Source organism: Tauraco erythrolophus, chromosome 3 (genome assembly GCF_009769465.1).
Source record: "Tauraco erythrolophus isolate bTauEry1 chromosome 3, bTauEry1.pri, whole genome shotgun sequence".
Lineage (NCBI taxonomy): Eukaryota > Metazoa > Chordata > Aves > Musophagiformes > Musophagidae > Tauraco > Tauraco erythrolophus.
In genome coordinates, this window is record NC_141467.1 from 75,399,510 (window position 1) to 75,425,932 (window position 26,423).

Consider the following 26,423-nt stretch of genomic DNA (forward strand, 5'->3'; position numbering starts at 1 on the left):
TTTGTTAGTCTAAGCAATTTATGCCTTGCTTCATCTTCCTCCTATTGATCGTAGGATCCTTTTCTATTAAAGGATTGAAAATTTGTTCTAGATGGTTAGACTTTCTACTGGCAATACCATGGGTATTTGATTGCCTACCATGTTTTCATTGTTTGGTCCTCTTTTCCTCTTGGGTAATCATAATACATTGTTTGGAAAAATCCGTAAACATTTTGTATGCTGGATATCTAACGTAAGTTAACTTATTTTTCTAGTGAAAGCTCCTGCTAAAATAGTAGCAAGAATAAGAAGAAAGTTTTACTTTATCTCTACAAACAGAAGTCTGTGCGCTTCCAAATTGTAGTTCCCTTCTAGTGTCCTGGGAATATGCATTCCTCCAGTTGTCATAGGCTGGGGAAGGAATGCGTATGTCCGGCAAACATTGTTCAGCCACTAAATCCCGAGAATTCACAGCCTCTCAATGTACAAATAAGTATTCATATTTCACAGAAAGCTGATCCCTGCATATGCTGATATCATGCATAAAAGGATTTTTTTTAGGTATTCCCTACTTCACTTTTATTTTTTAAACCACAGCACTTTTTGCAAAGTGAAACACTAGCACTTAACTGTATTGGAATTAAGATTGCTTGTGCAGCTGTAATGAGAAGTCTGTAGGAGTACCTAATAATATGAACATACGTTACTCTTGAAGGCGGTTGAACCCCACGGAACCTGTGGCAACCTCTGGAAAAAACTGCAGGTTTATAATTATGCCATGGCCCTGCAGCTCCTTCCTTTAAAGTTATGATAGTTGTTTCTTATTATTCCGCATACATAACTCGTAGCTGAACAGTGTAAAAAACTTAAAGACCTGCGCAACTGCTGTCGCAGTGTTTCCCCTCCAACACGTATCCTGCTTGTCCATTAAGCCCTTTATTCCCGTGTAAATCAGCAGACAGGATCACATAACGAAACACATCTTCTAGTTGACAGTTTAATTGAAACGAGAGGGAGACAGCAAGTGTAGGTGACGTGTTTATTAACAGCTTCAATAAAGCAAAGTAGTATTTGGGGTCTTTTTTCCTATGCTTCTCAAATCTGAGGCACTGAATTTCCATTAACTTCTTTCTTCTTATATAGAGTTTAGCAATTCCAAAGCTTCTTTCTGTACCTGAAAGAAAACAAATATGCTCCTAACAACCCAGATGTTTCACCACACTTCCGTAAATTCAGAACCCTCCTGCGACTAGTCATTTTCCTTTCTGTAGTTCAAGATGCTCAACACTTGAAACGTGAATGAGAATAAAACCACTGAAGCCAGTGCCTGCAGAGTAATTCACTTACTGCATGTAGTAAGCTCATTTGGGTTGAATACAGATGATTAGCTCTTGATCTGCTGTAGTCCAATAGTAGCATGTAGTAAATTGTCCTACACCTGACTGTAACCAACCAACGTAGCAAAACTGGACAGTGGCTGAGGAAGTGTGAGAAGACTGTTTCTGAGACTCCCTTTGCCTAGGGATTCTCGGTAAAATCTAGTAAAATTTTAGTATGACCTCTAACTTCTATAGTAAAAACCAACCAACCAACCAAAACCCAATCAGCAAACTTCTGGCCCTGAGAGAGCAAGCAGTGCAGACAACATAAGCCAGATAAATACTGCAGATTCTCAGAGGTAAAAAATGTTCAGAAAACTCACTGCTGCCTACTTCTGCCAAACATAGAGACAAGAATTCCAGTTTCTTGGCACAGGCCAGTTTCCTTCTTACTGGACTACCAAGTCTACTTCCCAGTGAATTTTGTGTTTTACACATTCACCCACAGAATGGAGAGGATACCACCTCTCTCAGTTCAGCAGCACTGTGCTCTTCCAGGAGGTAAGGAAGAGATAGATGTCTGTTGCAGGAGGCCAAGCACTCCTGCAGCAGATAAGCAGTTCAGCAACCTGGCTGCTGCTCAAAAACCACTACTGACTCCTTTTGTGTGGTTTCCAAAGACAGGTGAGCTTTTAGGATCACTGGTTTCACATGTGGCTCCAGCTATTAATAACTGTCAGAAGAACTAATTTCATACATACCTGAGACCACTACTCCTTTAGGCTATTAAATTCCTACATATTTTGCAAAGCAGTGGAGGAACAGAACCCTTACTCGTGTTTCTACTGAAAGATGTTACTGAAGGAGCTCACTTTTGGGAGAAACAGTTCAAGCCTTACTAGAGAATCTGCAGAGGGAAAGCCGAGTAGTATTTTTTTCTGAGGTGTGAAGTGCAAAATCCTACCAAAGTGTTTCTTAAAATTAAGACATTCGGAATGTCACAACACATTTGGATGTTTTCTGTAACAGTTCATCCTGCGGCTTAATGCTAAATGCATTAGAGTCAATCAACCATAAGAAAAATCAGTTGGGAAATCAGGTTTTGTTAGTCCTGATGCTAACAGGATTGTTTATGAAAGATAACTGCAACTGCTGTGGTTTATGCTGAATGCAGTATTAGGTCTGAACAAGTCTAATGGATTAGATGTACTCTGTACATGTTTAGGTAGGAAGCAGGTGCCCACCCATCCAAACCAGGATCCTTCTGAGCAATTCAAAAGATTAATTAAATGCCTCCATGTCACCTGGCATTGGAGATGTCCTGTCAAAAGATGCACTACTTTCATTTGTCTCCATTTAGATAGTCTGAATCTCTCCCCCGGAGCCTGGAAAGACTGAAATGTGAAGTTTTATGGTTCTAGTAAGTTTCTGATACATCCATGCTTTTTAGTTCCTCCTATTCATGTGGGTTTTAGCTCTTCCAAACTGATTTCTACCTTTCCAGTTTTAAGCATATGGAAAGTGAATCTGTATTCACATACACATAGGTTAGTTTAGGTGCCTGCCTCAACAACAGAGTTAAGGGCAGGTTGTTGTTAGCACTACAAAAACATCCTGAAGGAGGAAGTGTGCGTTCTGTGTTATAAACAGAACTTTTCCAACCATTGTGTTCAGAGGCAGTTACCAACAAACTAGAATTTTTTTGGTGTCTGGGTGTGATCCTGGAATATAGGTGCTGAACTACAATTTACTCTGATTTAACTTTATAAAACATTCCACTGCTATGATGTCACACATGTTGGTTGCAGTATATAATTGTATTATTACAGTTCTTAACTTCCTACCTGTTTGTCTTCTTCTGTATGTGCAGGATACTCCTTCGCTTTGCTTAACCACAGAAGAGCCATCTTTTTATTGTTTAATTTCAAGTATGTCTTCCCCAAAAAGAGCAAATTTTTGCTGTAGAAATTTGGGTCAGCTGTACGGAGACAGAAGAAAAGCTTTGAATGAGAATGAGTAACATGCTATCAAAGCCCTGATACAGTGTCGCTCCTCTAAATACTTATTTCAGAAAATATGAATAGCATTCTGACTTTGGATCAGAAGAAAGCCCATGTGAAACTTTTACTTGCTAGATTTTGGTCTGATACACAGTTACATTAGCTAGCAGCTTGTTAGTTAATATACTAAATTAACTTTCAGCTAGTCAGTTTTGCTTATAGCTTGCCTCTTGGATAAATGATAGGTCCCTATTTTCTTTTACATGTGGACAGTTTTACTGCCAGTTAGATTGGCACTCTGATCCAAATAGCTTCTGAAATAATAAAAAGAGTGTGCTTTCTCTGACTTTCTATTTAGAATACAGAGGACGTTTGAATTTCAAGAAAATTTAGCAAAAGTGACATAAAATTCTCTTTTTTATTTGCTTCTTCCCCTGCATTACGGTTAAATGTGTTGAGGAAGAGTATTTTCTTACTAATGAAGGTACAAATTTCACTTTAATACTTATTCCAAAAAAATAAGTGATGATATTAAGTGTGTAACATGCTTTGAGAATCTCTGATGAAACATTTCAATTTAAATCTTGCGTGTTGACTAGCACAACAGGCTGATCAATGTATCAGCAGATCATATGCTATTAAGATAATACCAAAAGCTAGAGGTTTATTGCAAGTCATCATTCATAAAAGATACTATTCTGTCCAAAAAAGTTAGAAGTGTTACCTTCCTCTGCCATGTGGAAGTAACGAAGAGCCTGCGAAAGATAAAGTTGCCGTCTTTAAAATGGAGAATAAACTGAACAGAGTAGTCAAGCTAAAGTCTTATGTGCATGCTTAACATAGCTGAAGAAGGACTTCCTGTCCATGATCTTATTTTTATTAACTCAGCATGCTGCTGATGGTTCTCGTTCAGTGTACAATCAGATTCGACATCATCTCAACAGAAGCAGTACTTACCCAACTCTTCCCCTGCTGCTTCCTCCCTTAGTACCTCGTATTTGTCCCTAGCAAATTGGATTGTGTTTTTCCAGTCTTCAACTTGGAAAGGTCATTTTGCATTTTACTTCTACCTTTCGGCATATCTACAGTTTCCCCCAGCCAGTTCTCATGTATAAATTTAATAGATGAAACAAATCTTATTATTCAGGTCATTGATGTTGACAAGTACTTCAGGGAGAACTGATTCCCACAGAGCACCAGTCAGTATCCTCTTACTTGAGAATCAACCTTCATGAGATCCGCACGCATTTTTCAACTAGTTTCCCATCCTGCACATCAGAAATTTCAGTCCATTCCTACCTCTTTCTCATGTTACTAGCTGGAGGGAAAATATTGTCAGAGAACTTAAAGTGAGGAAGTATCTACAAACCAGATTTTGTACTGGAACTGCAGAAGTCTAAGGGTATGGCTCAACTACAGGTTCTGGGACAAGTTTGCTTTTTCAGCCACTTAAGTGCTACAGAACTCGATGCTGGGACTGGCATAATTCTGCAGTATTCAAAATCCTGGCTGACACTTTGTATTCTTTTGTGAGTGATTTTCAGCAAACTTACAAGCTTGACATTCCATTAAAAAGTTTTATTTCTTTTTCAATCAGAGCTTAAATTGCTTTCTGTGTAACTGCAAGAAGCCTTCTACAACTACTTTCCAGTGACTCCTGCCCACCTCACCTCTTAAAAGAACAAAACATAGCGGGCCAGTTACTGGTTGATCTAAACAAACAAAGATTATAATAGCTGCAGCAAACTTTCCTATTACTAATTTAATTTTCAAGTTTCTATGTATGTAGAAGCGTTTAAAAGATGCATACTGTGTTAGGCACCCCAGAAGATACACATCTGGACAGTATGTTTTAGGGTGTATGACAGCAGGAATTTTCATAGCAAAGATGAACAAAAATACTTTCAACTGAAAAAAAACACACCATATGTAGCCAGGGGATGAGAAAGTATTTGTTAATGGTAAGTAATAAAACAAGCTGTTACTCTTTGCATTTAATATAAAGGGAAAAATTCTAATCGTCTTATCAAATAAGTGCATGGTATAACACTACCATATAAATCATCAGCAGTGGAACTAGTACAGACAGTTATCTGCAATAGAACATAATAGTAAATCCAAACTGAGTTACATATAGCTTGTTGTTTTCTGCTCCACAAACTACATGAAATAATTTTCACTATTCTATGTGTGCTACAGCTGAAAAAAAAAAAGATTTTTAAGATGTTTTTAGATATCCCTCACTCTCCTGTTATATTCTCATTTTATTGATGACAGCTGAAAACTCACAAGTCCACACATTCTATAAGCAGAGATCAGCTTTGTCAGGAAAATTATTAAAGGTGTATCAACAGGTTTGTGGGGGGAATAACAATCTGTGAAACATTTTCATATTGTACCTCTTGAAACGTGGAGGTTGGTGGTGTGGCAAATAGCGCTGCAGCTATTTTTCTTTGGTACCATGGCATTTCAGCAAAGGAGTAACACCTGGAGCAAAAGGAAACATCTGTATATACCTTTCACATTTTTCTCTTGTTTTTGAGTAACATTCTTGTATCTTGGATGTTGTAATTGTTGTTTCCAAGAATCACAACAACCACACTGCAAGTTCTATCAGCAAGTTCTGGTAACTGTACAACAGAATAGCAAGATGTTTGAAGTTGCTGCATAGTTCTGCTAAAGAAGTTTTGGTGTGTCTTTTACTGGGAACTGCTATTGCATTAGACAAGAACAGATAAGAGTTACAATCATGAGGCAGCTTTTGAGCTTGAATGATTTTAACGATTTATGTGTATTTGATATTGTTCTAATACAATTGCAAAAAGAGGGCACGACTGAGCAATGTCATTGCCTTACCTCAACATTACCTTGTTTTTCTCAATTATTAATATAAAGCAGATCTGCAGTACATTCCTGAAAGACTCTTTTATCTATAAGAATGAAAATAAACCCAAGAATCAAACTACTGTGTTCTAGGCTAGACCATTCTATGCTGCTTTCCTATCTACTAAATAACAAAGGTAATCAGTCATCTATCTTGGACATGCTGAAAGAGTTAAACATTTATTAAATATTTCAGACACGTAGAACATTCCAGGTATAAACACTAAACAACGCTGTTTATTACCCTTTATTACCCTCCCACAATGACTATAAGAATATTCTTCACTGTGTAAAATAGAGCATTCAGGAAGAGGTGAAAAAATTAATAAATACAAATATGGAAGTGTTCAGAGAAGAGGGGGGCGAGGCATGGAATACACAGTCTGAGTTGAAATTTTGCCATCAGGCGTGCCTTATCAGACATGCCAATCAGTGTTTCAACTCAGGATAGACTAGAAAGGTAAAGGAGAAAGATACTCAAGAATCAGCTGACGCCAAATTCCAGTTTCAGATGAAGATGCTCTGGGATTCAATACTAAGTATATTTAAGTATACAATATGGGGATATTATAGCGCCAAAATAAATAATAATCTCACATTTCTGATCTTTGCTAATTTTCCTTAGGAACAATGTCTTAAGTACTTTCTAGAACAGGCTTCCTATCTCAAAGCTGACCTTGAGGCTCATTTAGTTGGTAGCACACGCTTCTGTTTAAAAATTTGGACTATTGCAATGGTTAGGTCATGTGGAAATGACCAGTGGATGCTGGAAAACTGAAGTAAGTTTGTAAACTAATAAAAAAAAAATCTGGAGCAGTACATTGCAATTCACTGTGATACTCAAGAGTCCAGAAAAAAAACATAGAGAAGGTGGCTGTTGTTTTTAGAAATATTTTTTTAAGCTACAAATACATTGGCTTTATTTATTTTGAGTCTCTAGAGTCTTCCTGTAAAACAATGTAGCAGCTTTGGTCTCTTTCAGACAAATAACCAGAAATGCTGTCTGGAGTCTCTCACTAACATGGAAAAGGTACTGCTTCCAGCCACACCGCTTCCACAGAACGCCCTGGTTAGTATGAGAAGTTTTATTTCCAGTCCCTTTGCCTGCTATGTCACAGTAATTCTTAGTACCAGTTTCACTGAGCAGTAAATTCAATTTTGGAGATTTTTGTTATGGCATATGCATTTATAAGCTGCCTTTACTTAAATGTAACTTTAAAAATACAGTATCATGACAGATAATAACGGAGGTATTTTAGCAACACATATCACTTTTGATAGCTTTTCACTATACACAGATTGTACTAAGTTGCAGCCATCTCTGAAATTCAATGTAAATTCAGTGTTGAGTTTTCTCTCCATTCTCACCAGTAGAAAAAAATGAGTGGCAATGACACTTTGATGTCTGCTACAGAAACATACTCGCATCTGCAAAATGAGTTTGTAACGGTTCCACACAGTAAAATAAATAAATTGAATGAACAATTGTTTTTCAGCTTTTTCAACTGCATAAGAATTACCAGCCAGACTTTATCAAGGCATGATGTCCTATACCTGTTCAATAGGTTTTCATGTTTGCATTAATTACAAGCCACTGAATTATTCCAAGCATTTTTGCAATTCATACGAGACACTTTATATTCTGGCATTTTTTCTTTGCTACAGGCTAACTTCTATTTGAAAATATGCCTTACCAAATGCCTATAAGATGAATTGTTGTAGCATCTTTTGGATTGAGTTCAATGGCTCTCTAGTGAGGAGAAAAAAAAACAACAGATGTAAAAAGTTGTTCTGCACATTTGCATTAAAATACATTAAAAAATTAGACTTGTTATATTACTGTTAATTAAACCAGATTAATGCGGTGTAGAATTTCAAGGTGATACGGTATTTATTCAGTGCACAACTGAATTGGTTCACCTCCAAAAAACTAAAGACTGACAGATTTTTAAGCACTTCTGTTTAGTAGGTCATTTAAAGCTTCACATGAGACTTGGCGTGTTCAGATTTTGATACTATTCCTCGTGATATAAAATTAGTAGTCCTTTATCTTCTCCAGTATTTGTCCTTCACTGTTACACAATCCACAGTTAAAAGGACAGCCACACAGCCGTTTCTCAATAGCACAGTTACATTTTATCTAGTCCTAAGAGGTGTCAAAAGCACTTAAGGTATTTCAAGACTCTCATCTATAGGGACTTAGTTTATTGCAGGAGATAATTTGTACTCGTTGTTGCTGGGGCATTCAGGATTGTCACAATAACCCAAGAAACAAAGTGTCAGCAGGAGATTAGAACAGAATTATACTTGCAAATTTTCACAAAAAAATAGTTCACAACTCTCACACAATCTACATATTGGACATACTAATGCAGCCATATGCAAAAAACTGTTTACATTACCTGGAAATGCTCTTTGATAACAATGGCATTTCCGATTTTAGTCTTGATTCCTTCAAAATCTCCAACATCACTGAGGCAAATTGCATACCACTGTAATTCAAAGAACAAAAATAAAACATTTAATAAAGCACTATAGCTATTAATAGTAAATTAAAAAAAAAAATCAACAAAACAGAACAGCTGCCACCACCATTAACAACAACAAGCAAGAAGTATTTGTTATGAACAGCTCAGGCAGCATCAGAGCAACCTGCTGGTCTGCATGTGGAAGGGAATCAATGTCCTCTTTTTGTCCAAGAGCCAACACAATTGCCTACACTTTGTTACCTCTCTGCCAGTGACAGAAGCAACACAAAAAAAAGAGCAGAACAAAGCCAGAGCCTGAAGTATTTCCAGTGCAACTCTACAGAGCTACTATTGTGCACAGAAAGGGCATGCTGAACGTGGAGCGTGTACAGTGTTTTTAAGGCTACATCAGAGAAGGATGAGCTGATTACATCAGCTGTAATCAACCTGATCAGTCACCTCTTTCCATGGTTCTGCAAACATTTAACCAGTTCCTGTTTCCTGTATACAGGAAATTTAGCTGCAAGTGTCTGAACTCTGATCTTCCAAAAAAGTCAGGGAAAATTAGAAGTCTCACTCATTTTCAATTGAAATGTTGGATTATGCTGAAGTTTGCTGAAACAGCAGAATGGCATTTGTTCAGTTCCTACTGGCAGAAATCAAAGAACAAGATTTCAGTTCAGTTATTTTGCTTGGCTCACCTTGTGCGCTGCGAAATTTGATTCATTTTTTTCAAGTGCCTTTTTGGCATACTCAAGGGCTTCATACGCCAGTTGTCTTTTCTCCTCTGCAGAAGTACTACTAAGCTGAGCTAGATCCCGTGACGCCCGCGCCAGCCGCCATAACAGCTCTGCGTCATCACTAGTTATGAACAGAAACACACTCGTTTTAAAGCAATAACGCAAACAAAGCAAGCGTCTTAAACCAGTCTTTCAACATGTTATCTCAAGTGGGTGGTAAGACAACAGCATATCATCTGTCATTCCACACAACCCCGAGGTAACAAACAACAAATGAAAGCCCTCCATTACAGACAGTCTGATGATACCTTCGTTCTGCCATTCTGGTCTCTGAAGCAAACCTATCTGTAGGAAACGGCTTTGTTTTCTCAAAAAAGATGCAGATTTAAAAAACCCAGCAGTATCACACCAGAAGGAAAACAAAGACTGCTTTTTTCTTAGCTAGATGGTACTTTTTGCAGCATTCCACTGATATGATATTAATATTTACTAGGAATATTTAAAATATTATGCATATTTTTCCCCATAATTGTACCTAAATAATAAAATTCTTCCTAGAATAACAGTGAAAAAACATTTATTTATATCACTATATCAAATAGTGTATAGTATATTATAGCCAAAAATTTGCTATTATAGCCAAGAGATTTTAAATTTTATTATTTTGTTAACGTACTGTTTTCAAACACTGCTTGCACTTTACTATACTTTTACCTAACTACCATTTTAATTTTGGCTTACAATTTTAATAAAGACTTTAGTATTTAAGTTTAGAAAGTCTTTCAGAAGTTCTGGCTATCTGGCTGTAAAACTCCCCCTCCCACCTGCCCTTCCTCCCCCCAAGAGAAATACTGAAGTCAAAACTACCAGAAACTAAAAATATTAAAAAACATACATGAGTTATTGCTAAACTCACAGCATCAATAAAAGCCAGTTTTCTTATCTGGAGTAAAACTGAGTCACTGCTCACAGAGCAGCAGTCTTCCTCTAATTTAGCAGACTCATTTTTCAGCCAAGTCACAAAAATGTTGAGTACTGCTACTGGAATTGTAACTCCTCACAGGATAATTAGTATTGTTATACACCTAGTAGCAAGCTTACACCTTGTTTATGGCATGGTGTCCCTTACAGGCTAAGACCTTCATTTAACTTTCCAGGCTTTATACTTGTGCCCCTGGCAAGACTTAAGAAAAAAAACCAAAACCAAACAGAAAACAACTGAACAGTTATTTCCTCCAGAAATGCTCTAGGAGTGAGATGCCTTGTCTCCTCCAAAGGAATGGACTCTTCAGTTTGCAATGCATTTTGTACTTTTCCCTTAAGCAGCTCGTCTCAGTTCGCTTATCAATAATGTTCTGTGCAGTTAAGACATAACTACGTGAGTAAGGAGCTTTTTTGTTTAGACTCAAATCCTGTTTTGTTTAGACTCAAATCCTAACATGAGACAAATGAAAACTGAAAAAACAGCTGGTTAGCAGTGAAAAAGAAATTAAACAGGGACTGAAAACTTTTCGACACCTCTATTCTAGGTACTTTGGTCTTTAGTAATGTGTAGACACATTAGGAGTTTTTGCATTATATTTTAAAGGATTCTTAAAGTAACAAAACAAACAAGCAAAACCCCCTCCTTTGCAGGACTGAAAAACTTGAGTGTTAACCCTCACCTTCTACAGCTACCAGTCCTTTCTTCGTTCATTTTTTCCATTAGGAGGAAAAAGATCAAGAGTCCTTCTTTCCTACTTACATAAAGATGAAAAGCAAGGTTCTCCAGCATGCCACAATGAGAGCATTAGTTGAAAAATTGATACAGAAGAGCACAGAAAGGAAGTCACAGTAATGTCTCAATGCAGTCAAGTACCTATTTTTATGCTGAACCAGCAACCCATACAGCTTTTCAGTTTCTCCACTCCCATACAGGTAGTCTGCTTGCTCTATAACTTCTTCCACTTAAAGAAGGAATTACAGTTGTGGAAACAGAAAAACAAATAATGTAATTAGGACATTATAGCATAAACAAAACATTTTAGAGCAAGACAACCTAGCTGAAACACAAAGAACAAATGATGTTGTTGGGTTTTAGGCCATCATTCCAAACAATTTATACGCGCATCAGGATTGAGTGAGCTACATTTACAATGAACAACTAGGAAGAGAAACAGTGCAGAATACACACTTCTCTCATGGAACTACAAAACAGCTTTCAGTAATAGAGCTTTGGATGCTTAATGGATTTAACATTCAAAAGTGTCTTTCTCAATGCATTAGACTACTAGAAGCAATTCGTTCTCTTTGTAAAAATGGCAGGGGGGAAAAAAAAGATATGGAAAATATGACCAGGAGGGCAAGTGCTGTAGAGATCCGAGAGTAACAAAACCTCTTCAATAGTACATGTCCAGAATTTAAATCTAATAATAAAAATGAAAACAAATTACATTAAAAAAAATATTCTTCATTCTCAATATGGTTCCATAGTTTTGCCAGACCATGACTGCGAATTGAGTGGGTCTCATTATCTTATTCAACAAGCCAAAATGAAACACTGCCTAAAGGTTTTGTGACTGAAGTCTTTAATATTTTCACAAATACGACTCCAAAAAATACAGTTCACCTACTAAAACCTCTAAGTGTTCAAGATACTAAAAGCAAAAATAATTTGAAAAATCAGAATTGGCCTTCTGAAGTATGAATTTATGAACTAAGTACCCATTGTTTATATGATACTTTAATTCTTTTTCTGGAGAATACTTAAAAACACAACAGAAATGGGGGATTATGATTTCCAATACTGGCTGAATATAATAATATATAAATAAATATAGTATGTATATAGTACATCGAACAGCATTCCAGAAAGAGAAATATCAAACATGATGCAACACAGGATTCTAGCATGAGAACAGATAGAATTAGGAGGAAAAGTACCCAAAGGGAAGCAGGGAGATAATTCTACTGAAGTATACAACTGTTCAGGAGAAGAACAAACTGAGTTTACTCCTCTGTCGACATTAAAACATGAAAGAATTACCTTTTAAGTCAAAAGCCTTGTCTAATTTCTTACAGAACTTTCAGCTATGCTTATCATCTCTTTGGTATTACTCCTGAGTCCGTGATCAAACTTTTAAGTCAAAACATAAGCTCTAGTCATCTCCACTCCTCCCCCACTTTGTAAAAATGAATCATGTTTATAAGCTTTCTTTTTTCAAGTTATCTACTGAATACGGTGCTGATGTTTCACAGCAGCAGTTTTACTTATAGAAAAAAAAAAAAAACATTGAAGGCTACTAAACACAAAACCCTCCTATTTGGCTTACAAAGATCCTAGAATATAAATGACTGAAGATTAGGAGAGCATTCTGGATAATTTTTAACTCTGCCATGTCTAAATGCCTTTTATCAACCATTTCAAAGATAAGATAAGGTAACGGTCTACGTGGACTTTGGATTTCAGTGTCTAAGATTAGCTTCATGGTCCGCCTCCAGTATTATCTTCAGTGAACTGTTATGTTTGCTCATTGAGACTCTCCGAACACTACTGATATATCTAATGACTAAATCCTCAAAACTCAAACTTCTGAACGTGTCTCCCAACAGGTGATCTTTTTTTTTTTTTTTTTGTAAATGACTAGATTTTTATTTCTTTAAAAGTATTTTTCAGGTATTTCTTTTTTACTTGTATTTTCACCACATCTACTACTTGTCTTGCTTAGAAGGCACACCAACATTGCTTGTCTTGGCAATGTAAGTGCCAGATTCAAGTGAGAGCACTAAAAAGGACCAGAAGCAACTAAGTAATGTTATTTATCCTCCTCATGGGAAATTTTTGTGCACTGAATAGCCATCTTAAATCTATTCGCTGAACCTCCTCCTATTACAGCAAATGAAGCAGTCCCTTATTCATTCAAAAGTGTATTGTCTGAATTTTTATTTCTATAAGCACAAAATCTAAGATGTTTCTCTCTTTTGAGATACTGAGAAACAGGTTATCTAAATTACTATCTAATCTACAGAGTAAGAATACCTTTCAGTTAGGCTTACTCTCAAAAACCCTTAACTTACCATGTGATAGACAAGTTCTAAGTCTGCAAGCCTTTTCCTCCCCTTTTTCAATGTGATAAAAATACAAGACACTTCTCAATTTTCTTCTGAAATGCAATCTCAGAGCTGCTCAAGTAGATTAAATGGGAATTGCACTGTGTTCATATTGAAAACCTGAACTAACTAGGATTTCTAGAAGTTAAGGTTTGGTCTGCGTTCCTAACTGAATGTTCTCTTTCTCAGTAAGTTTTTTAAAGCTTGGGCAACAAGTTAGGTATCATACACCCCGCACGTGTGTTATATCCTAGACAGGATAGCTACTAGATCTGCTTTCAGTGACACTTGAAAGAATCACTTGTTGAACTGCTATATTGTAAGGCTATTCTGAACCAATTCAAAAGCATCCTGTCATATAAACACACCGCATGCAGTCTTAATGGAGAAAATCGAACACATTGCATTGTTTCCCTAGATAGTCCTGGCACTAAAAATTTTTAAAAGTTCACATCAGAATAACCTACGTACCTCAAATTTTGAAAATATTACCTTTGAAGCTTGCATGAACCTCAGCAAAGCCAGAAATCAGCTTGTGAGCTTCATAAAGGAAAAAGGACCCTGTTGAGAGTGCAAACCCCCTTTGAAGGCTTTTTCTAAGCACCTGCATGGGATCATAAGATATGTATTAATACATATTGTCACTCTTAGTTAAAAAAAGTTTTTCTTATCTGTAGCACCAGTTTTAACAAAGACTTTTAGAAGTTAAACCAAACACCAAACTGAATAAGAAAAAAACACGTCATCAGGAGGGTGCTTTCTTTTTTTTTTTCAAGAGGAGCTCATAATTACGCTTTGAAATATGAACAGAGCGCCAGGCTGAAAATAAACCACAAATATGGAGCAAACACGACATAAGATGCAAACTTGTGGTTTCCACGCGAGCACAGGGATTCCAGTTTTTGCAAAAACACACTGGCCCTTCGCTACGCCCCGCGATGCCGCAGTTGCCACAGCTGCCCCCTCCACTCGCCATCCCCCCCGCCGGCTGAGAGGCCCCGGGAAGGCGAGCGGCGAGCCCACGCCGGTGAGAAGACCCTTGAAGCGGCCGCGCTCCGCGCCCCCCGCCCCCCAGAGCGGCGGCCCGGCTACCTCGCTCCCGCCGCCCCCACGGCGGGCACCGCGCCCCGGGCCCCCTCCGGCCGCACGTCGCGCCTCCCGCCGCAGCAGCCTTCCCAGGCAGGCGGGGCCGCGGCAGAAGGGCCGCGGCAGCACCAGTGCCGCCATGACAGCAGCAGCAGCCATCGCTGCCGATCGCCGCCGACTGCCGCCACCAGCACCGCCCACCGCCAGCGGAGGAACTAGTCCATCCCCCGACCCTGCCCGGGCCAGGAGGGAAACAAGGGCAGCGGCTGCTCGTTCCGCCTGCCAGCCCGCCCCGAGCGCCAGCCGGTGCGCGAACCCGGGACCCGAGCGACGCCGCAGCGCCGGCCAGGTCGCCAGCCCAGGGCGGCGGGGTGGGTGTGAGGGAGAGGGCGAGTCTGCGCACTTGCCCGTCGCCCGCGGTGGTCGGTGCGGGTGAGGCCGCTGCGGGCGGGCGGCGGCGGCTGGCAGCCTGGGCGCTGCCGTCGCTACCGTCGCTACCCCGCTCCCGGCAGGTGAGAGGGCCGGCCGCGGGGGACGAGGGGGCGGACCTCCTCCACGGAGGACCGGCGCTGGGCGCCATGCCCGCTGTTCGGGGCGGGACTGGGCGTTGTCCGCGGGGGAGGCAGAGCGCTCGGGGGCCTCTGGGTGGCGGCCCGTCGCCTGACGGGGCCCCGTTGCCTTCCCTGTGCCTCAGGGGCGAGTCCTCTGCCCGGCCGGCGGCGCAGGCCGTGCTTCAGCTTAGGCTTTGTGGGGGAGAGGCAGCTGATGTCTTCTGCGCGCCGTTCCTTCGAGCTGCCGCCCGCCTGAGTCGCTTCCTCCCTCCGGCGGGCCGGGGCTGCCGCCTCGCACAGCGGAGAAACGTGCCGGGTGGGCGGCAGCGCTGGGGCGGCCGCCCCATCCCAGCTGCAGGCGGCGGCTCAGGCCGCGGGCGGCAGCTGTCCTGACCGTCTCCTCTGGTGAAACGTCTCCTCCAGGTGTGCCTGGCCCGCTTCCTGCTCCGAGAGACAGGCAGCCCTCTGCGGGGAATTGGGCCTCAACTTCTGCGGAGCTCGAGGAACCAGCCGTCTGAGTCGCCGTCCCTCAGGTAGCGAAACCCTGTGGAGTTAAAGCTGTGTGCCAGAAGTCCTGGGTGTCGGTCTCTGTGGCGGTGTAACACCATGAAACACCCTTCAGGAAGGAGACTGTTAGAAGTCACCATTTTTCCTAAAAAAACCCATCTGCTGTTCTTGCTGAGCTGCTGTTAGAGCAGGTGGTTGTTTGTTCTTTCTTCATTGCAGTTGCACGATATGTGTGAGACAAACCTTAGCTGACACGCATGTTGTCATAATTTACTCTTCCGCTAGGGAAAAGTTAAAATGTAAAAGCTCTTCACTTTTACTTCCATGCTCGTATCTTCAAAGTGCAGTTAGTATCCTCAAAGGTAATATGCATCACCTTACCTCCAAAATTTGAGTTTGGTTTTTTGGGAGTTTCGTGTCCCTGAAAGTTCAAGTTAAAGATATTTCTGTGGTGGTACAAAAAAAGTTTATTTAGTAAAAGTAATTAGAATCAAACTTAATCCTAATTTCTTTTTTCCCAGTTTTTAAATTTTAACTTTATATATGTATAATCACAAAGGCAAGATGTTTCAAAGGGCATGTGGAACACCAGCAAAAAATTATGCAAAAGAGATGTGTAGAGGAGCAAGGAGAATGAGACAGAGGTCGTCTTGTTTTTCTTTCACAGTGTTAGGGACAATGCAGTGTTTTTCCAACAAGTATGTTTGTGTTAAATATCTCAGAATTAATCTATACAAATCCATTATATGTGACTGTTAAGACTAATTTTAGTTCAGCTGTTGAAAGCAAAAGTCCATTTCCGGTAGGTTGAATAACTAAGCCATTATTAAATGTCATCTTCCAGAATTCCAAGGTAGCAATGCTGTACCACAGTGTTTTTACAGCCTTGTGTTATGCTCAGGGCATTAATGTTTTCCCAGAATTTAAGGCTAGAGGGAATCTGTAGCAGCTGTTTTGTATGAACATCACCAAAGATCCTTCTTTTAGGGGTAATAAAACTAAAATCTCAACTCCACAGATAGGTTAATGTTATTACCTGGAGTGGAGTTTAATTTTTTTTCCCCCCCTTATTCTGATTTAGAATTAGATGCTGTCATTACCATGGTTTCCTTTAGGAAATACCTTTAAGGGAAAAGTTAAGTAGTAAGATATGTTTTTTTCCTTCCTTATTATTTCTGTTTATTTTTCAGTGAAAGAGTGTTCTTTCAACATAAATAATACATCATCGAGTTAGTATTTGTAGATAAATAACTTTCTGTTAAACCCAACAAAGTTACTTCTATTCTTGGATCAATTAGGCTAAGACATAATAACAGCCCCTCCTAGCATCACATTTGAAATTGTGGTGTGGCTTGTGGAAACAAATAGACAGGAAGTAGAATTATGGTGCCCTTTACTGTTTTATATTTAATGTCTTGGTTTGTCTTTAATATTGTTTTAGATAAGATGCCGTTGCTCAGGGATTTAAAAATGGCATTATTAAGCATTTGAAGGACTTCTGAATGTAGGAGTTTTGGGGCTGGCTTGCTGGGTCCAAGCTTCTGTTTAAGAAATAGTCTTAATGATTTGGATCACTTGCTTCATAGTTTCTTCTATGGTTGAAAGAACACTGTATCTTGTAGATCTTTCCCATTCTATAGCTGGATCAAGTGCACATGTTCAGTCAGTACTTTATTCAAGGCATAGTTGGAAGCCAGCTGAATTAGTTCTAGTGGCGGCAACTTGCTTCTGGTGCTTCTCACGTCCAGGAGGGTTATTAGCAAGTCCTCACAGTAGATGATTAGCACATGTGCAATAATCTGATGGTTCCAGGAATTAGCATGATTGCCACTGCCTGTGCATATGCAGAGCATGTATTATGCCTCTTAGGAACAGGGAGTGCAGAGTGCAAGGAGCTGCTATGATACAGAATTGAAGGACATCTGTCTGGAGAGCTCTTGATTTCCCCATAGGACGGTTCGAAATATATCTGGGCTATAGTAAAGTGTAATTTTGTGATTGTCAGTTTGAAGTTAGTGTTACTGTTGGTAGTGAGATACAAAATGGCATGCTGGGCCATTATGGAATGGTGTTTTTACGGATTTTTCTTAGGCAACCTTTAGCAGTGTAGGAAAGCATAGGTTTCTCAGAGCATAAGCCACATTGGGAGCTTCCGAGCCTCCGATTTTGGTCTACTTACTTTTAAGCACTATCACCGTATTGGGAAAAAAAAAAGCATTAAAGGAATAGGACAAAAAAGTAACCTGATCTTTGTTCTTAAAATCTTAAAGGACTTTTCTTGCTGGACTTCTCATCTATCTCATTTTCCTACATATATCTCATATATCTATAGAGCCTCTCTAACAAAGGCTCTGGATTTCCCATTATAAAGGGAAATATATTTAAATAAATTATAAAGGCTCTATTTTTCCCATTATTATCTTTACAGTGCTACTCTCATGGAAACGTAAAACTGTTGGATAGGCTATTTATTTTAAAAGGAGCTGTAGATTCTCAAAGTATATGCATTAGAACCTGTTACTTTGATTGATATATGGGAATAACAATTCATGGTTTTAATTTCCTTTCATTTCACATTTTAATGCTCCTGCTGAAGCTTTAGCCTTCTGCTGAGAAGCCCAGAGGCAGACCTCTGAGGTTAAGTTGCCGTAAACTCATTTTTAAGAACTGGTATTTGTAACAGTGAAGTGTTACAACATGCCAGACTTGAAATGGACTGTAAGAAGGATTAGTCTAAAACACGTGATCACTTACATCTTATTTCTGCAATAAAGTGCTGCAAGTTTTAGTGAGATACAAGTTTTTCTTTCTTCTGGATAATATTAATTATGTAAAGTCAGTCAGTGGCTCTACACAGAGAAATTGCAATGAAGGATGCCCGATTTAAGATACTATTCAAATTGCATAGCTGGTAGATTGTTTTCCATAAAGTAACTGAAATAAAAATATTCTGATAAAACATATATGCAGGAAACATGTTTTCCCCTGGTTGAATGCTGTCTTCTTAGAGCAACTAGATTTTAAATTCAGAAGATCTGTGTTTCTCGATTTTCTTTTTCAGGGCACAATATTACCTTCTATAGTTTAGCTCGTGTGGATGAAAATGTCACTCAAAATTCTTAAAATACTGAGGAGGATGCAGGGAAGAACCCTATTCAGAACACATATATTCAGGAATAAAAAGGTCAACAGAAGGATATTTAGAAATGGCTGTTTCTAAGTAATCTTGTGAACTAAGTCATCTTAGGACTCCTGTCAATAGTTTCTGGTCTGTGCGGTGGGATTTTTTAAAAATAGAGTTCCAAATATGTTCTTTGGCTATATAACTTAATTATAGATTTTTTTTTTATATGCATGAACTATCTACAAATAGTTGCCTGACTTGTTACACCAGTGTGCTACCAATCCAGTAGATAAATATTTGATCTGCCAGAGTATGATGAAGCTTGTACAAACAGATGATTTGTTTCCCTTAGAGAAAACAGAGTCTCCCTTCTCACACACTCTTATGCCTCAGTTTTCCTACTCCTACCAGCTCTTATTTTTGTTTGGCATAATCCCCAGTAAAACATGGCGTTATTAGGGTTTCATCAGCATAATCTCATTTGTTCAATTAAGAACGATATGATTCCTTCATGCATACTAAATAGTGAATGTGAGAAGATACAATTTACCCTCAGGGTTTTGTGTGATGCTTCAAATATTACAGAACAATTCAAGTTGAGATGTATTACTTTGAGCTGCTTTGTCATTCAACTTGTGAGCACATCAGCTAATGCCACATGAGAATTTTACCAGCAGCTGTGTTGCCTGTAAAGAGAGAGAGGAGTCAGAATTCAGATTTAGAGGTATGATTTTTAGAGAAGCCTCTAATTTTCAAATGCAGTGCTGAAATTAGGTTATGAAACAATCTTGGCCTTTGTAACTTTGTATGAAAGGTCAGCTCCTGTGAGGTGGTCCATTTCCATGAGATTTTTTTAAATATACATTTATATACCTGAAGTCCATGAGATCATGAGAAAATGTGTCACTACTAGCCCCAAAAGTGGAAAGAAGGATCCGTTTGTTACAATTACATATTCAGCATTTTGCAGCAGACGTGGCATTTTTGGGGAATATGTTGTCATTTTCTGTTCTTTGCATATGCAACTGTTATGTAGAGATGCTAGAGGATTATGATGAGATTATGGATTGAGAAGGTTATATTGTCAGATGGATGTTGTCTCCCAGGTTATTTTCATTTAAATCTTGTTTTGTCCATCTTTGTGCCAGCTCTTCACCGGAACCCTTCTTGCGAAAGGCTGTTGCAAGAAGCTCTGTAACTGTTTGATCTGAAACGCAATAAAAGCAGTTCTAAGGAGTACCAGCCTAGAGACCTTTACCCCAAAAATTTCTCTTTGCAAGAAGTGTTATCTTAGTCCTGTCTGAAAGAGCAGAGACTGAACAATTGCATACACTGAATGTTCAGGACAGTAAAGCTTCATGCGCCTGTGTCCTGGTTTTAGCTGCGACAGAGTTAGCTCTTCTTTTTAGCAGCTAGAAGAGCTCCGTGTTTTGGTTTTACTCAGAGGCTCACTCTGAGAAGGATGTTGATAGCAAGCTGATGTTTGTAGTTGGAAGTGAAACTCCAAGGACTTTTCAGTGTGCTGTGTTCTGGCCGGAGTGCAGAAGCACGGCGGGATAAGGGGGCCACGATTCCCCTTGTAATTTGTGGTGGAACTTAAGATTGAGGGCCAAACTGGCCAATTAGTATTCCATATCATGCAGCGTCATGCCCAGTATAAAAGTGAGGGACAGCTGGAAGGAAGGGCTTTTTGCGCTTTGGCTCTTTCGCCGCTTCTGCGCTTTTGCTCTATTGCCTTTTTTTTCCTCTCTCTCCCAGTACTCCCACTCTTGGAGTACTCTCTCTCTCTCTGCCCCTCTCTATTTTGGGGCCTCGCGTTTGTCCGGGTTTGCTGCTTCGGGACGAGACGGGCTTCGCATACGAGGGGGTGGTGAGCATCTACACTGTGTATTAAATCATCTGTATTAAATTGTTCTTATCTCAACCCACGGGTTTCCCGTTTATCCTTTAATTCTCTCCCTCATCCCTGGGGCTGGGGGGGAGGGTGAGTGAGCGACTGTGTAGGGTTTGGTTGCCGGAGTGGCCTAACCCACGACAACGTGATTTTAGTTGGTTCAAGGCTTTCATTTGTATAGTCTGTCTGAGTAATTAATTTATTTCCATGTTATCATCTGCCCAGGTTTATGGGAAGTACTTAATAATCCAAGAAGGATCAGAGCACTGCTTATATATGGTACTGACTTTTTCAGTCTGGCACACAGTTTTCATAAAATGCTTCAGTGTAGCATTATAGCTAGAAGATGAGCTGATCAGGAATAGACTTTAGTAGCAAGTTCTGAAATGTTTCCTCTGCTTTTTCCGTGTCCGTCTGGACCCTGAGGTGACTGCAAAATACGGATTTTTGGTCTATTGTTATTAGTAGTTCATAGGAACCAGGAAATGTTCTATGACAGTAACAGCTTACATCAGAACAGGTTTGAGACTTGTGACTGAACGCAGTGATACCAAACCCAGCTAGAGCAGTGCTCACTTCATAGTCTTTTTGTCGTCTTCTTGTTATGTATTTCTGCTTGTCAGATTGGGAAGCACCTATAGCTATGAATATGTCATTGTACTGCAGTGGAAGGCAAGCCTGTGTTCTCCTCCAGTATTGCAGCATTGACAGGATTGCTGCAGTCGAACAGTTCCTAAGTGCTCTGCTAGAAGATTATTCTGATAACAGATCTGTTCCTTTCCAAGTAAAATGCCATGTTTATGGTTTCTTTTGAAAAGCAGGCATTGGCTGGGTTATTTGGTGGAGGCCACTTATCTTCAATAAAATCATTAGAGGAATTCAAAGAACGTTACGATTGGTGGAACTGCAAGATGAGACTAGTCCTTGACTTACAGTTTTGCTTTGTTAATCACAATTCAAGTGGAAAGGCTTGTAGTATACTTAGTTGACCTAATCATGCTCTTGAGCAGCCTAGACATGGCATAGAATGAGGAACAGGTACTTCCCTTGGGACCGCAAGTTGCTGCAGTTCAGAGTCTGGATGTCACAAATTCTGCCTTGCAGTTTATATAGTAATTTCCAGTCTTCTCCTGTCCAGAATTATTGGTGTTTTACACTCTTGTTGTCATAGAAGCTGTTTGAATAAAAAGGACTATTGAGCTCTCATCTGGCCCCATTCTGGTGCGCTTTACCTCACTTACGGTGTACTCTACATGGAGGACAAACAGTTGATAGCTTGAGAAAAGCAGAGGTTTTAATAATATTTGGCCAATAGGGAGCATAGTTACTTTCATAACAATAATTAATTGAATAAACAAGTCTCTTGTTATGTGATGTAACTTACTGGTAGTCAAGGCTCATCCTGCCAGCGCCAAAACAATATCATCTGTCCATGTAAAGTTATTCCAGTATCTCAAATGTGCAATGAATCCAGTCATGTACTTAGAATATTTTGCATCTGATTTGCCTACTAGAGCTCCAGCATCTATTGCTGTTTAAAAGACTTCTGAGTTCACACATGTGAAGCATCTGTGTGCCCTCTGCAAGTTCAGTGATGACAGCAATGTTTTAAGAGAAGTATCTGTTGGTTTTGTACTGAGTTTCACTACCATAAATACTGTTTTGGATTAATGAGATTATGACTTTTTCTCACTCATATTTTACTAACTTTTAATGTTCATAATGTTACTGAAAATCAGGTTGTATACAACTATGTACCGTAATATGTATTCGTCTTATGGTATTATGGATAATCATGTTGTCTTTTTTCCAAGTAAAATAGCCAAATTACTTTGTGAAATGCGTTAGAAATATTACAAACGTCTTCGACCCATTCTACAAATATTGATTCCTAATATTCTCAACACCTCTGAGGAAAATGCACCGCATTGTTTTTCATCTTGGATTTTGCAAAACTGGAAATGGAAGAGATTAAAGGACCATCTCAGGTTTTGGGAAGTTCTGCTTTTGTATCTGGGTTTCAACTTGAGTATCCTCCACTTGGATAAATGCATGTTCTTGTTATAAGTTGTCTTTTATCTAATATGGATGCAATTATTAGGTCTCAAACAAGAACATTTGCATTTTAGAGAAGGGAAGCAGCTTTTTTTATTCTTCCTTTCTATATGTGTTAAAGGATGCTTTTTGCACAGTACCTTTTTTGCTAAATATGCTCTTGTCCCACATTAGATGCATAGTGGGAGAGTCAGTGGCATGAGGAGGGGGAGAGGAAGTAACAGAATTGATGTATTCATGTGAGAAGGTACTTGTAATAGAAGAGAAGTGCAACATGCACACACACACAGAGGCTAAGTAGAAAAAGTGGACCAGAGTTTTAGGTTGACTGGATGCTATCTGTTTACCAGTGGTTTTAGAAATGTTACTTTAATAAAAGAAATGTGGCTGCAAATCCTTTCAGAGACTTGTAATAATGAGTTTTAGGAAAGATAGAACAGAAAATTCTGACTGTTTTGAGAAATATGCCTCAATTCAAGTTTGAATTCTGTCGAACTCCATGAAAACTCTTTCTACTTGCTGTCTCTACTCAGTGAGTATTAGAGCATCATTTTGTCAGCAGAAAGTTGTTTTCTGGAAGCAACCACTAAGGAGTCATGCACTGGTCTGCGCTGGATTCTATGGGCAAAGCCGCTGACTGTTAATGAGCTCTGTCTGGCAGCCAGGAAAGCAACAGGGAGTGGAAAATACCAGTATAAAAAGAAAACTAGGAGAAAGGAGGCAGACTGCCTATTAAAGCTATGCTTTTTAAGCCTAAACCCCATTGGTTTAAAAACAATTTAAACACTTAGAGCTTCACTTTTTTTCCCTCATGGACAATGACTTAGATTTGGTAGAGTCATGGAAGCAAAAGATACTCAAAGATGGACTCACATTAAGGTGTTTGGGAGATGCCAGAGGATTTCTGTGAATCTGACATGCTTCTTAAAATAATATATGTGCATGGATGTTTGAATGGTTTCTTTACCAATCATTTATATTTACTTCAGTCTCCAAAAGGTCCATCTCTAAGATAGCAAAACAGAGATGGAGAGGCAATGTGTGAAGTGTGTGCTAGTGGAACACAGGAAGCCTCAGGAAGATTCCCTCAGAGCACAGCATTTTCTTTCTCCTGTTTTCAGTTCATCATTCCTCTTTTCCATCTTCCTTTCCCTTTTTGCTTCTAAACAAAGTTCCTTTCCACCAAAACTCATATGAATGCAGTGAATGGAAGAGAGTTGGGTTGGGTTAAGTATAGTTTCATGTTCAGGTACACTATATGTGTATGATGCAAGTGAGCTGACTAGGTAGAAGCAGATGTTTCCTTCCTTATTCTGTTTAGTGTCTCATGCGCTTTCAAGGTAAATTAATCCAGAGAGAAACTGTGTCTAGACTGTGGACTTACTGTAGAGAAGGAGAACTTTAAGCTGAAGGGGCTTGGGAGCTTCCAAGATAGGCTGCTTGTGGAAAGATTTGGAAGTTTTAGTCTCTGAGTCAAGGGCAATTGGCCCGTAGAGGCTCACCTCCCAAAGAGGTGTTGGAAATGATCAGCTGTATTCCTGAAGAGTATAGTTACAGAGATTTTTTTTATATAAAAAATACCTGCTGCTCAGACCTAATTAGGCTTGTAAATGCACATTATCCCAGAGTGGAATTCATAACTGATAGTGAAGTTGTTTCTGTAGGTTTGTAATATCTTCTGGTCTTCTCAGTTTCAGTGGAAAATGAGTGAGATACTTAAGAGAAAATGTGAGAAAGCTTTCAGTTGTTCTTTTTTCAAACAAATCTGCAGAAAGAACACTTCCTCCTAATTCTCAGTTGTTACTTGACTTCAAAGTTGTTTATTATTAAAAATTGTAGTTGTTTTAAAGATTTACTAAAGCAACATCATCTATTCCTGTTACCCAGTTAAACTCCTTTTCCAATTCCGCCATGCTCACAGCTTCAGCATTTTGTTACAAATGTTTGATGGGGGAGTATATCATATGATTTTCTTCCTTATTCATTGAATTATTATTAATATTTACATTATAAGATACTGACATTCATGTGAGCTTTACAGGATGTAGTTTAAGGCTTGCAAAGTTTTATTGTCAGCAGTTCAAACCACTGTGCTTTCTTTGTGGTGTATCTTGTTTTCCATTTGGTTCCTCAAGCATTCTAAGAATCATGGAATGGTTAGGGTTACTTTATAAATCTTAAAATTTGCATTTGTAGCCACAAATCTCCCTTCTGACAAGCTAATGATCAGTAAGAGAATTAATGCATCGTAACAATCCTATTGTTTGCTTTTTAGTCCATTGTTAAAATAATGATTTCTGTTACTGCTTTCTAGATTAGCAAATGGCGGCACAGTGTGTGACAAAGGTGGAGTTGACTATTGCCTGCACCAATCTCTTGGATAAAGATGTTGGTTCTAAGTCAGACCCGCTGTGTGTGCTTCTCCAGAACACGAGTGGTCAGCACTGGTATGAGGTACAGTGTGATGCTTCTCATGAATCTGCTAAAAACACAGTCTGCCGTGTTGGACCTTTTAAAACTCTGGAGTGTATGATTTTGTTAAAATATTTTAATTATATACCAGCACCTCTGAATACTTTTCATTAGCTTATGCCTATAATAGTTATACAGGTAGCACACTAATAATAGTTTTCTAATAAATACTTACACCTTTCTGATTTTTAGCAATGTTTCCCCATCCATGTGTGGACCAACAGAAGAAGCCTTCCAAGTGCTTAAATGTGCTTTTATAAATATAGAACACCAAAACTAGGATCTCGTCCTGGATTTGACAGTATATCACTGTTACGTTGGTCTTTCCTGTGTAGGAATAGATATTCCTTATGGGGAGCAAAGGAAAACAGGTCCTCAAATACCTCTGACTTACAGCAGTGAGTTTTGTAATATAATGTGTTTAGTTATATTTGATGAAAGGTTGTATTAAGAAGAACTTTTGAAAGTCTTTAATAATACGTTATTTAAATTGAGTGCTTATTGGTTGGTGAAATAGTGGATAAAGTGATATTTTTCTAACTGCAGGTGGATCGCACAGAAAGAGTTAAGAATTCCTTGAACCCGAAGTTTGCCAAGAAATTCTTAATTGATTACTATTTTGAGCTTGTTCAGAAACTCAAATTTGGAATATATGACATCGATAACAAAACCTTCGATCTGAGCGATGATGACTTCTTAGGAGAATTTGAATGTACACTGGGACAAGTAAGTATGCAGATGATTTCCCCTAGAATTAAGAAAATACAAGTGAATTCAAACCATTAACCACTTTTATCTTAAATTTATCACTGTGTTCTTGTGTAGTTGGGATACTCTTAAGTTGAACAGAATTCCCTTCACTTATTTTTTTCAAGCTTGAGTTCAGCATGTATACGTTTTATTTGGAAAAGGTCTTGATGCCCTGAAATGTGCTCTAGAACGGTAACAGTCTGTTACTTTCTGTCTGAAAGTAAGTTGACTGTCAATGAGCACAAACTAGTCATTACTGTTTATGTCCTTTAATACTCAAATTCTTATTTTTATGCTGCATAAGAAGAGAATTGGTATATAGCAACGTAAGAATGTTTACAAGGGCCATATTAACTTTGTAATTTACTTTCCAGTCAAGGCAAGCGGTGATTCTGTTTTTTTCTACCGTTGATTTCACTCCCATTTCCCTGCGAAATTCTGCTATTGATGCTGTCACGATTGGACAGCTTCTTTCTAACTTGTTCTTTCTAATAGATCCTTTGAAA

General features: G+C 38.9%; 3 protein-coding genes across 3 annotated transcripts in view; 2 read left to right on the plus strand and 1 right to left on the minus strand.

Moving 5' to 3' along the window:
• The window catches only part of WWP1 (WW domain containing E3 ubiquitin protein ligase 1), an 86,619-nt gene extending 61,574 nt beyond the window's left edge, over positions 1 to 25,045 (plus strand). Inside the window, exon 20 of the mRNA XM_086608721.1 lies at positions 25,010 to 25,045. Coding sequence (XP_086464847.1) covers position 25,010 — 1 coding nt within the window. The 3' untranslated portion in view covers positions 25,011 to 25,045. The remainder of the gene's footprint in view (positions 1 to 25,009) is intronic.
• RMDN1 (regulator of microtubule dynamics 1) lies at positions 981 to 14,708 on the minus strand. The gene is made up of 10 exons (XM_086608723.1): positions 14,571 to 14,708; positions 13,971 to 14,082; positions 11,248 to 11,335; positions 9,351 to 9,510; positions 8,584 to 8,673; positions 7,876 to 7,931; positions 5,698 to 5,785; positions 4,023 to 4,053; positions 3,143 to 3,276; positions 981 to 1,153 (listed from the first exon to the last, which is right to left on the minus strand). Exons 1-10 carry the CDS (start codon positions 14,703 to 14,705, stop codon positions 1,115 to 1,117), a joined length of 933 nt encoding a protein of 310 aa, XP_086464849.1. The 5' UTR covers positions 14,706 to 14,708; the 3' UTR covers positions 981 to 1,114.
• The window catches only part of CPNE3 (copine 3), a 33,428-nt gene continuing 22,258 nt past the window's right edge, over positions 15,254 to 26,423 (plus strand). Inside the window, exons 1-3 of the mRNA XM_086608722.1 lie at positions 15,254 to 15,648; positions 25,010 to 25,149; positions 25,714 to 25,893. Of these exons, the coding sequence (XP_086464848.1) occupies positions 25,018 to 25,149; positions 25,714 to 25,893 (312 nt within the window). The 5' untranslated portion in view covers positions 15,254 to 15,648; positions 25,010 to 25,017. The remainder of the gene's footprint in view (positions 15,649 to 25,009; positions 25,150 to 25,713; positions 25,894 to 26,423) is intronic.

Coding starts and splice junctions, on each gene's coding strand:
- RMDN1 (XM_086608723.1), bottom strand. CDS start 14,705: ATGGCGGCACTGGTGCTGCCGCGGCCCTTCTGCCGCGGCCCCGCCTGC. Junction 9,511..11,247: donor CTGGTTCAGCATAAAAATAG/GTACTTGACTGC, acceptor GTTCATAACTAG/TGATGACGCAGAGCTGTTAT. Junction 7,932..8,583: donor TTATCAAAGAGCATTTCCAG/GTAATGTAAACA, acceptor TCTCCTCACTAG/AGAGCCATTGAACTCAATCC.